At 38.0% G+C, this 12,037-nt stretch overlaps 1 protein-coding gene across 1 annotated transcript; it reads left to right on the top strand.

Annotated features, from left to right (window-relative positions):
- Positions 1-7,137: 7,137 nt before the first annotated feature.
- On the top strand, positions 7,138-11,356 carry LOC114514801 (transmembrane protein 170A-like). Its single transcript, XM_028534033.2, has 2 exons — positions 7,138-7,170; positions 11,007-11,356. The coding sequence occupies exons 1-2, from the start codon at positions 7,138-7,140 to the stop codon at positions 11,217-11,219; spliced, it is 246 nt and encodes an 81-aa protein (XP_028389834.1). The 3' UTR covers positions 11,220-11,356.
- Positions 11,357-12,037: the final 681 nt, after the last annotated feature.

The raw sequence follows: 12,037 nt of genomic DNA, 5'->3' as shown, positions 1-12,037 counted from the left end.
GAGAAAAATGGACTTTCTCTGCTTATATATAGAACAAAGAGGCAACTGCCTGAAAGGAGGGAGACAACCTTTGTTCCTGGAGTTGGGATAGAAAGGTGCTGGGTTTTCACTCAAATCCTTTGGAATGTAACTATATGTCCAAGGCCACAGGTTCTCCGGTGTCTCTTTTACAACCTGGAGGTGTCTCCACAGTCCTGGGCCTCTTTTTCCCTCACCATGTAGACACATACCATGAGAACTTCTGGGTTTCTCTCTCTGGATCTCTTCTTATATATAAAGTTGTAAATTAATTTCCCAAGACTTCCTCTTAGGTCAGGATTGAAACTTGTTTTTTAGCAGAATGTATTCAGAAAGCTCCAGCCCTGTATAATACAAAAGAGATCTTCTCTAAGCTCCCCAGGTCGATGACTGACTCTGCCAAAAGCGATGTCGTCCTCTCTGACTTACACCTTACCGTCCTCACTCCTCAAAAATGTCAGAGGCTGATGTCCAAGCTCGAGGTTTATGTCTGCTGTATTTTATTAGGTTCATTACAAAGGCCTTTATTTTTCTGTATTCTCTGCTGAGGGTTTTTAGGGTCCAGGAAGGTTTTGGCATCTGAGGTTACTCAGAGAGGTTCACTGGGACACTAGTTAGCCTGTGTCTTCTGTGGCTCCCGCTCCGCTGTGCAGCACTGCCCCCAGGGTAGAGGTGGGATTTCTCCCTCTCCAATCCCCAAATCCAAATTTCCCCTCCTTTATTAACCAGAACAATTGTTTCAAAATAATTATACCTGAGAAGTCCCTTGTGGTTTTCAGGGCTGTTATCAAGCCATTACTTTTTAACAAATTCCCTTAGAAGAATTCTGGCGAATCCAATCAGTTCAATCTTATCAGATTCATACATTTTTTTATCATGTAGTGACCTTTGAGTTTACTTTCTGATTGTTCTTGGCTTTGTGAAATGTTTCTTGGCCTATAAATGAGGTGTTCTTGTATTTCAAAAAAAAAAAAAAAAAAGAGAAAAGGAAAAAAGAAAGGCATGTGCAATGCAAAGAAAGTTCACCAGAGGGAGCACCAGCTCACAGATTTCAGTTGTAATTTGAGAATCCCCTCCTGCTTCACATTCTTTCCAAGACAGGATAAATATATTACTGTGATTGTTATTATACAGAAATCAAATTAAAATCAAATTTGGTACAAGTGAGAAAATGAGATAGAGAGAGAGCATGAATTACTGATGTGAAATTCTTAGTTGTTGTTTCCATTCATTTCATAATAGCTCGAGAAAGAAAGTTGAAAAAATAATTTAAAGCACCTAGTGTAACTAAATTTTATTAATTGATATGATTGCATATTTTAGCTAAACTATTCCTGAAACCTTCGTCTTTTTGGGAAAAGCACACTCTCTCTCTGGAGCTTTAACAAACAACCCAAGGTTTGTTTCTCCATTGCCCCAGGCACCCCCCCACCCCCCCAACTCCCATCCTTCATCCCTGTCTCTTAACCTCAAGATAGACACTCCCATTCCCCACTGTCAGAGCAAGGACCAGAATTAGGGCAGCACACGTGAATAACATAAAGCAATATATGACATTTCACCCTACATTCCTCCTCTGTACCCCAGCGGGATCCTCTGTGCCCAGAAAGTGAGCCTGGCAGCTGAATTTACATTTCGTAGAACCAATAGGTTATTCCTCATTGTCATAATGCAGCATAAATCTGAAAAAAGAAAAGTCTTGAGATTTTTGAGCTATGAGACTAAAACAAAAATTGTGTTTGGAATAAAAAGAACTGTCTGGCTTTTGAAACTGGGTGAGACTTGCTTGGGCCTGTTGCTGTTCGGCTCTGACTACAGCCAGGAAAGGACGAGGTCAAAGTTAAACAGCTTAGATATTATTCCTGTTTACGTTTCTTTGCGCTTTATAGTAGAAAAGATAGGGGGAATCTCTTGCTGGTTCCCTCTTTCAACTTTTTATTTGTCTTCAACTTCTTGCCAAGTAACATGAATAAATCTGATCAAAAGGCTTGACTTCAGGCTCTCATTGTTCTTCAGCCATCAACAAAAGCATCAGTGAGTTTCTTCAGACTAAGCACAGCTATATAAACAGTGTCTGCTCCTGGGAGTAACAGCTTAGACAGAGGGATTAAAGGAACATGTCTATTAAATAAGTAAGTATAGCCAAAGTAAGTGGATGCATTTAAGGCTGCACAAAGCAGCAGCAATGGGTATTTCCACTGTTGTTGCCCAGGCACAAGTCAGAGATGTTCAAAGAGCATCACTGACTACAATGAGATATCACCTAGGGAGCCCAGGGGTAAATAATTCATTAAGGCCATTAAGGCAAATGAAATATGCCAGGGAAATTTAAAAGACAAACACTGCTTGGTATCATTTATATGTAGAAATCTTTAAAAAAGAAGAAGTGGAATTCATAGAAACAGAATTGATGGCAGTGGCCAGATGCTGGGGGTGAGGGAAATGGGGAGAGGCTAACAAAGGGGCACCAACTTTCAGCTGTAAGATGAATAAGGACTGAGTATCTAATGAACAACATGGTGAATATAGTTGATAATACTATATTGTATAATTGAAATTTTCTAAGAGAATAGATCTGAAGTGTTCTCTCCAAGAAAAAAAGAAAATATGTGAGATCATGGATGTGTTAACTTCACTGTGGGAATTTTTGCACTATATATATATATATACATATATATGCATACCATATATATATATATATACATACATACATATATATGCACACACACACACAGAGTCTGTCCAGCAGGTATCCAGCTATGTAATATAAAAAATAGAGCCCTGGATGGTGTGGCTCAGTGGATTGAGTGCCAGCCTGCAAACAAAAGAGTCACCAGTTTGATTCCCAGTCAGGGCACATGCCTGAGTTGTGGGCCAGGTACCCAGTGGGAAGTGCACAAGAGGCAACCACAGATTAATGTTTCTGTCTCTCTTTCTCCCTCCCTTCCCCTCTCTAAAAATAAATAAATAACATTTTTTTAAAAAATAGAGACATTTTTGGAGGAGCTACAAGATACAAGAAACATTGTACATAGGACAACAACACCTCAGTCCCCTTCAAAGTAGGCACCTTTGGATCTCACACAGTTCTCCCAATTGCCATCAGCTGCCCCGTTATATTTTCCTGAATCTCACTGACAGTCTGAAATCTCTTCTTTTTCAATGGTGATTTTAGTTTTGGGAAAAGCCAAGAGTCTCAGGGCACCAAATCTGGGCTGCGGTGGGGGGAGCTGAGTGACCTGGGTGATTTGATGTTTTGCCAAAAAACTCTGCATAAGACATGACATGTGAGTGGGTGCATTATTGGGATGAAGCTGCTAATTGCCCACAGCTGCAGCCTTCTGAATCATCCAAATAGCTTCCACAGAGGAATGTTCAAGCTTAATGCAAAATTTGATGCAATTTCATTGCTCTACTTGCTCAGTCATTTTGAATGTGATGGCCACACGGTACACATGCTCATTCAACAGTTCTACTGCCCCCACTGACTAGTACAGTGAGGTCGTCATTGTTCATGCACATGCATTCCAGTCTACTCTCCTTGCTTCCAGGTTACAGCCATTAACAATGGCTGAACTTTTTGCGGGCAGACTATATAAATATATATATCCAAGCATCAGATACACTTTAAATATCTTAAAATTTTGTTTGTCAATTACCCCTTAATAAAGCTCTGAAAACAAACAGACAAAAATTTATGCCAGAAAACACATTCAAAGGATTCCTTTACTTTAAGGATGTTTAAGTACCAAAGTCCATATAAACAGGAGACATAAATTAGGAATAATTATTTTTATTTCAGGACTTTTTGTTTACTTTCCAAAAGGTTGTAGTTTTTTTGGTAGCTTTTATAAATAAAACAATTCTATTGAATGTTTATTTATATTATAATTATAAAACTTTGTGTACATTTTAGGGACATAAGTATTGTTAAAGAAGTGACACTGTAAATATTTTTATATTCTGAACATTATATTTCTTTTGAACCTCTATATCAAGCCCCGTTTTAAGTGCATCATGGATATTAGGTCGATTGACACTGGACTGCAGCCATTAAAGCACCAAAGGCCTTAAAAATACAGTGAGTCCTCACTTCACATTGTGGCTAGGTTCTATCAATTTATGTGAAATGATGTATAGCAAAATCAATTGTACCATAAGCCAATGGAAATAAACACAAGTTAAGTTCCTATTACATCTCATCCACATTATAAGACAACATTCAATGAAATGATGTTATTTGAGAACCTGCTACATATATCTGTCTATGTCCTAAGACAGCTTGGACGCTTAACAAATGTGCTTCAGTATATCTTAAAGGGAGACTGACTTTACTCACAGATGGAACAGAGTGGCTAGATTATTATCCAAGGAAGGCTGGGGATTGACAGTCTCTATTCTCCCCACTCCCAACCTCTACTAATCAGTCATGCTTCCTAAAATTCCTTCCATTTGAATCACTAGACCATTGAGTTTTAGAACTCAAAGGAACTTCAGCAATTGTAGCTCCTTTCTTTCATTTAACAGTTGAGGAAAATGAAGATGTAAGAAGACTCAAACAGCACAGATGGTGAGTGACAGAGCTAAGGTTTTGGGTGTCCCCTAGTTATGATCGCCCTTCATCCACAGAGATGAGGCCTGGCAGCCACTTGTGTGACCCTGACCCTTGAACATGGATAAATGGGTTCACATTAGTCACTCTGGCTTGGCCAATCTTGTTTCCTCCTGGAACGTGGAGATGGGACTCAGACTTGCTTAGGCTGCTTGAGAAGCTGGAATGGAAACATGCAAACCATAGGCAGCCATAGAGGCAAGAATCACAAAGAACTCTTAGGCAGAGAGAAATAACAGAAGGAAGCAGACTTCCAGATAAAAGCAGAGGTGATGTGTGAGTACCTTCTGGGTTTCTGACATCTGTCGCTGCCTGCTCCATTAACTTTGTGTCAGGTCTCTCTGCATGGAATTCTTCCTTGAGAGATGGGCATTATTGTCCCCATGAACACACGCACACACGAACACACATGCTCAGAGCAGGTGAATATGTGGCCATGTTACCTCGCTGGTTATGTGGAAGAGGCAAGTTTGATAAGAAGTCACTGGCTACAGATGCTGGTACTTGTTTTCAGATATTGCGTCAACATAGCACACCCTGCCCTTCCAATCTCCTGCAGCACAGCTGGTTCCTGAGCAGATCTCAGAGGGGGCAGAGAGCAGGAAGCTCTGAGGGTGCTGTGCATGCTTTAGGACATCCAGAAGTTGAGGGGACATGAGAACACAGTGGAAGCGGAGAGTGTTTTCCCCTGTGAAAATATTCTCTTATTTGGTGTATGTATCTATTTTTTAATATTCTGTGTAAACTAGTTTAAAAACAACTATGAAATACATGGAGATGGATAAAAATCATTCAACCAGGGTATAAAGCAAACATGAAACTCTTTCCCCATGCGGGGCACACCAAATGCACACTCTTGAGCTTCACTGTTGAGCTTCCCAGAGAGCTCGAAGATATGCCTCAGGCCATTGCTCCCTCAGCTCAGGGGGCAGCCAGGACCCCCAAATTGTCACTTTTTTCAGGACACCTGGCTAGGGTGAGGCCTGAAGCAGGACACAGGAAGCAGCTCTGGAGGCTGGAAGGAGCAAAGGCTTGCGGCTTGTGCAGTGGCCCCCATTTTTATCTCCATGTATATTATTAATTAAAAATTTTGGACACATGAGTGTAATTACCTGCTAGATCATCCACATGGAGATATGTGGTAGATACATGGAAACAAGGGTCACAAACTTAAGAGAGATGCAGGCATTTTCAGACCAATTTAGGTTTTGGCATTTACTAGGCTGGGGTATTTTGTAAGATTTGACATTACTTTTTACTTACAATGAACAAAACAACACATTAAAAGTCACTTCCAGAATTATCCAAAATATTTTTAACATGAGTTATTTTTGTCATGTTTCTTTCACTGTCAAATTTTTGACAAATTTACCCAAAATACCAAATTCTCACTATAGAACTTAGTTTATATTTATATAACAGAGTGCTCTAAATTTGATGTTCACAAGGATACCTTCCTCTAAGCCCTAATGGTTTGTATCTTCTTTTAAACTTACTTGTCATATATTCTGGAGAAAAAAATATTGATGAAGTACTTATAAATTCTTCCTCATTTCTGTTATCGTGGAGCAAATTCATCTTGTAACCAGCAGTGGCAAATCTACTGAGTAAGGGTTTCTTGTTCTCTTCATACATGACCAACAGCACCTTTCAAAGTGACAGCTGGCTGTGGTCGCTTCACGGCTTTATAACGAGTGTAGCTGATGCAAGCTGTTCTTTGAGCTCAACATTTTGACTAGTGTCTGAAGGTCTTTTTCTCCTGTACCTACTTCACCATTTTGCTTTTGCTTTTAATCTTCACTTGGGAAGATTCTCATTCACAAAACCATTTTGGAGACCACCTTCAGGACCCAGTATCAAGTGATTGAGATTCATATACAATCATATTTTATTTTAAAAAAGTTATTGTTATTATATTATGGTTGTCCCAATTTTACCCATTTTACCCCTATGTCCTCCTTCCCCTAGTCCACCCTCCACTCCTATAGTCAACCCCCACACCGTTGTCCATGTCCATGGGTCATTCACACATGTTCTTTCTCTAGTCCTTTCTCCTTCTTTCCACCATTATGCCCCTCCCTGCTCCCCTCTTGTCACCATCATTCTGTTCCATGTTTCCATGCCTCTGGTTCTATTTTGCTTGTTAGTTTATTTTGTTCATTAGATTCCTCTTATAGGTGAGATCATATGGTATTTGCTTTTCACCAACTGGCCTATTTCACTTAGCATAATTTTCTCCAGTTCCATCCATGCCGCAATCTTGAAGGTAATTTTCCAAATATGTCCTTTTGTCAAGTTCACTATCTATGTGTTTAAACTTTTGTGAAATTCCAGTTTTCTTTTGTTGACAATGCTGGTTTTTCTGAAAGGTTCTGATTGTTTCTTTCATTTTCCATTTTAACACGTTTTATCACACTGTAACAGGATTGAATAAAGGTCTTGTTTTTCTTAATTGTGCTCTAAGTGTTGCACTTATAGGTTGTTTTATTGACTATTTGTATCGGAAGATGATGGACTGGAACAGACCTGTGGAGTGCTGGGTAAAGTCACAGCTCAGTCTAATGGACTTTTCATCTTGAAAATAAAATCTTGGTTTACCTCAAGGAAAGGGAACTCTGTACTCTGGAGCCACAGCTGACCCCGGGGAAGTCCGGCTGTCTGACATCCATTTCCCTCCAGCATCCCCTGACTACAGAAAGTGTGGGCAGTGGCCAGGTCCTGAGAAGTCATATCACAGATGCAAGTGACATCCATGTACCTCAGTGTTCCGGGGCTTCCATGACAAATCATTGCAAACTAGGTGGCTTAAAATAGTGATTTATTCTCTCACATTTCTGGAGGACAGAAGTCTGAAGTCAATGTATTGCCAGGGTGGTTCTTTCTGGTGGCTCTGAGGGAGAATACATTCCCTGCCTTCCTCTGAGCTACAGGTGGTGGCCCTCAGTCCTTGGCATCTCTTGGTTTATAGGTGCCTCACTTCAACCACTGCCTCTACATTCACATCACATTCTTCTCTGTGTCCCTATGTCTTCTCCTTTTCTGTCTCTTTGAAGGAAACTCAGTTGGATTTTGGTCCCATCCTAACTAGGATGATCTGATCTTGAACTTTATATCTCCATAGAACATAGAGAAATATGTAAAACCACATTTTAATATATATTTATTGTAAAATTTACTTTTATTTCAAGTAAAATCACCTTCTCATGTTCTAAGTGGACATGAATTTTAAGAGGACACTATTCAACCTAATACACCAAATACATAGTTCTGTCTACTTGGGGCTGTTTTCGAGGCATCCAGACAACTTGGAGAGTGACTGCTTTAACAAGGCACATGCACTTTTACAAATTAGAAGTTATTTAGGCTGTGAAATAAATGGTATGGAAATGTTAAGTTGGCAATCCATTCACATTGTCAAGACAATTTTAATATTACAGTTATCAATGAAAGAAAAGGAAAAGCTAGTCCATTAAAAATAGGCTCTCACCTATGTGACAATCTTTCCATGGTTGTAAAAATTTTTTTGTATATTAGTGCAATAAAGTTGTTCATCAATGGTGGTCATCAAAAATTATATTAAATCATTTTTAAAATGTCTTGGTTAGGAATTACATACAGCCATTTCAAGTGTAAAATCCCATATGTATTAAAATTATATTAGTTGCAGCAAACTTACAAATATATTAAATATTTGAAAGCAAATTTTGAAGCTTAAGTTTAATATTTAATATCTTTCCAAATACTGTATAGATTTTAGTTAATTTTGAAACATAGAAGAAATCATGGTTTTTTGGTACCAGTTTGCACATAGATGCTCCTGAATCCCTTCCAGTTCACCACAGAGTGCAGGGCCATGTTTTTGCTGTGAACCATAACTTGAGAAGCTGTAACGTGCCTGAAAGATCTCTCCATGCACAAACACATGCATTTTTGTTTATGTGTATACATGTATGTAATCACACATTTATACTGTAGGTAACTGTGTAACTGTAAAAATGTGTGAGAAATACATAAAACCACATTTTAATATATATTTATTGTAAAATTTAAAAAATTATATAATTTTACATAAGTGGAATAATAGTACACATATAGTACAAAAGTTGGCTTTTTTTCTTTAAAGACACAGTTTACTCTTCTTACAAGTATTCATAGTGCTACATCATTTTGAAAAATTGCTGCAGAGTATTCCACATAGTATGGCTATGTTGATGACCTGTAATTTATTTTATCAGTTTCCTAGTAATAATAGCTGGATTGTCAGACTTGTTTCATTTTTCCTATCACCAATAATGTTATAATTCATATTAGCAGAATAAATTTCTAAAGGTGGAATTGCGGTGTCAAAGGCCATGTGATTTAAATTTTTGATACATATTCTGAAATTATTATCATACTTTAGCACCCATTTATTCTCTAACTTGCAGTTTAAGAGGTAGCCTGTTTTCCTACACAAGTTGCAATAGCCTTTTGAATTGTCAGTCAGAGAGCTGGAAAGTGCAATCCTCTTTATGGGTGAGAAAATAAATGGGAGATAGGAGAAACTAGATTGTTCATACTAAATAATTTTATCATGGTCATTTGTAAGATAAAACATAAAAACTTAAAAGCAATTTAGCTCTTAACTATTCCATGAGGCAGTAAAAAATGGGAAATTATGATCAATAATTTTGGTAGGAAAACCAACTTTGCCTTCACTTTGAGAGTGTTTTATCTAATACCATAGTGAACACTGACAATGAACTGGTGTCTGTCACTCTCAAAGGGAAAATTGCAGCCCACAGATCCTGGGAGTGAGAAGTAGCAGGCCAGGAGTATAGGCTTCTATATCATGGGTCTTTACGAACAGGGGTGTCCAATCTGCAGCCCGCGGGCCGCATGTGACTCAGGATGGCTATGAATGCGACCTGACACAAAATTGTAAATTAACTTAAAATATTATGAGATGTTTTTGTGATTATGTGTCACAATGTATTTAATGTAGGGCCCAAGACAACTCTCTTTCCAGTGTGTCCCAGAGAGGCCAAAAATTCGGACACCCCTGATGGTGTGATTTGGGGCAAATCATTAAACCATCTAGTCTTTCTGTATATATTTTCTGATGTTTATAAAGAAAAAAGTTAGGACCTCAACATTTTAAAAATATTATGAACCTAGAAATGTCTAAATGCAATCAGTATTGCTATTGATGAGGATTTTCAAAGTAAACCCCTCTGATTTTAATTCTCCAGTAGGTGGCGATATTAAAACATTCAAAACAGTTGCTGATCTAGTAACTGACAGCAACTCTCCCTTCAGAATTTGTTTTAGAAATAGTCTTTGACATTATAGTAAAATTTAATGTTATACAAAGAGTACATTTATAAAATGTATTATGTTATATTCAATATATTCACTTAGGATATTGATTGTTAATTTTTTTGTGTATAAAAATCAAATTTCAAATCCAATTACTTCAGATGACATGATTTTCAATCTCATAGTTTCTTTAATCCAGTTAATTTCATAAACAGTTTTGTTTTTAACTAGAGACTAAGAGTAGATATAAATTAAACTTTGTTTAATTAAAACATTAAAAACACTGTGCAATAAGATAGTTGAAGGGGAGCCTCAAATAAAGTCTCTGGATATCTTGTTAGAAAGTCAACTTTTACTACATGTGTAATTATACAAAAAACTCAGAACACCAACCAAAAAATTGGAAGTTCACAAAGTCGCAAGATTTAATGTGATCTTCCAAAAATCAATTGCATGCTAACATTAATGACATGCAATTAGAAAATGGAGAGATAAATATAATAATTTAGTAATAAAAGTCTTGCATAAATAAGCAGTGATTTATCTTGGAGCATAAAATATATATTAACAAAATATAAAAACAGCAGGAAAAATTAGGGAAGACACAATTATAGAGATTAAATATAGTAAACATAAAAATACTGTCTATGTCATGCATAGATGACATGTACATACACATTAAGAGATTATATGAAACATTTTATACAAATTGACAAGAGTAAAAATCTGGAAGAAACAGGAAGCTAGTACACAAAACAATTTTTTTAGGATAGTAATAATGGGAAGAAGGCCCAGGCAGAAGGTGAAGCTGAGGCGGTGGAGGTAGGGAAAGGAGCAGGCTGTGAGTGACGGTGACGCACAGTGACACATCAGGCGGTGGTGCTGTTCCTCATACACCTCGCTGTGGTGAATGACCACAGGGTGGTGGTGCAGCAGGGGAGCGCAGCAGCAGGGGCGGGAGTTGGGGGGAGGAGGGCGGTAGAGATCCTGGGTCAGATTCGCAGCCTGAAGCTCAAGCCGCAAACTGGGCAATGGAACCCTGTGATCCCACTCCACTTCCCTCTGCTCCTTCCGAGAGAAGTGGTATGGTGTGTTTCGGTGGGTGCTGGTGTCCTCTCTCCTTGTTCATGTCCACGCTGAACTTCTGACCTGTTTACCCTCGGACGTTGCTGGAGTGTGCTTAGCAGCAGCAGGAAAAGAAATGATACCGTTTGAAGCCCTCGCCTTGGGCCTGGGACAGATGTTTTGTGTGGTGGTGGTCTCGTTTTTACAGGCTTCGTTTACTCTATAGCGTACACCCTTATGCTATGATGTGGAACCTCAGGTTTATAGAATCATCGAAAATAATACAATATGAGATGTAGTGTTTTCTTAGTTCTTCAAATGGAAGCAACTTGGGTGAAAAAGTACGTGAAGAAAGCCTCTCAGCCTTTCTGAAGCTCCAGGAATTGAAAATCTTTTTTTGGACTCCTGTTGTTCGCAACCAAAATAGATCAGGTTTTGTTTTGCTCTGTTTTGGTACTTAATTTAATCAGTTTTACAGGCACACATTTACCCCAAGCCAGGTCGCCGGCACTCCTGGGTTAGCAGTCTCTGCCCTGAAATTTACCGACGTTTGTGAGACAGTGCTGTGTTGCACATTTCAGAAAAACTGTGGAAAATATTGGTTTATTTCAAAATACTGGTTTATTTCTGAGGAGAGTATACTGAACAAAAAAAATTATTTAATCTAATCTTGATTAAAACTTGGTAGACTCTTCTTTGGCTACATCTTCCTGATAGTAAGTGCTGAATAGGTTATGTTTGAGCATGGATTTGTGAACAAATTTGGTGAAATAAAACAGGAAAAATCTATAAAAAAGATAATGATAATTAACTTACTCTATGCTTTACAATTCCCAAATGCTTTACAAAACTTTGTAGAAATGACATAACTGGAGAACAATGTTCAGATGATCATTAAAATAGAAAAAAAAAACATTTTAGAATGGATTATTATGATAAAGATGTTTTACTGTCAAAATATAGCATGTTTACAGATTCTTATATGAAATATCTGTGTTAATGTAGAAACACTTCTATAAGAATTGACACTAATGAATGCTACAA

The sequence above is a fragment of the Phyllostomus discolor genome, chromosome 7, assembly GCF_004126475.2.
Source record: "Phyllostomus discolor isolate MPI-MPIP mPhyDis1 chromosome 7, mPhyDis1.pri.v3, whole genome shotgun sequence".
In the NCBI taxonomy this organism is placed as follows: Eukaryota; Metazoa; Chordata; class Mammalia; order Chiroptera; family Phyllostomidae; genus Phyllostomus; species Phyllostomus discolor.
This window is presented reverse-complemented; position numbering and strand designations above follow the sequence as displayed.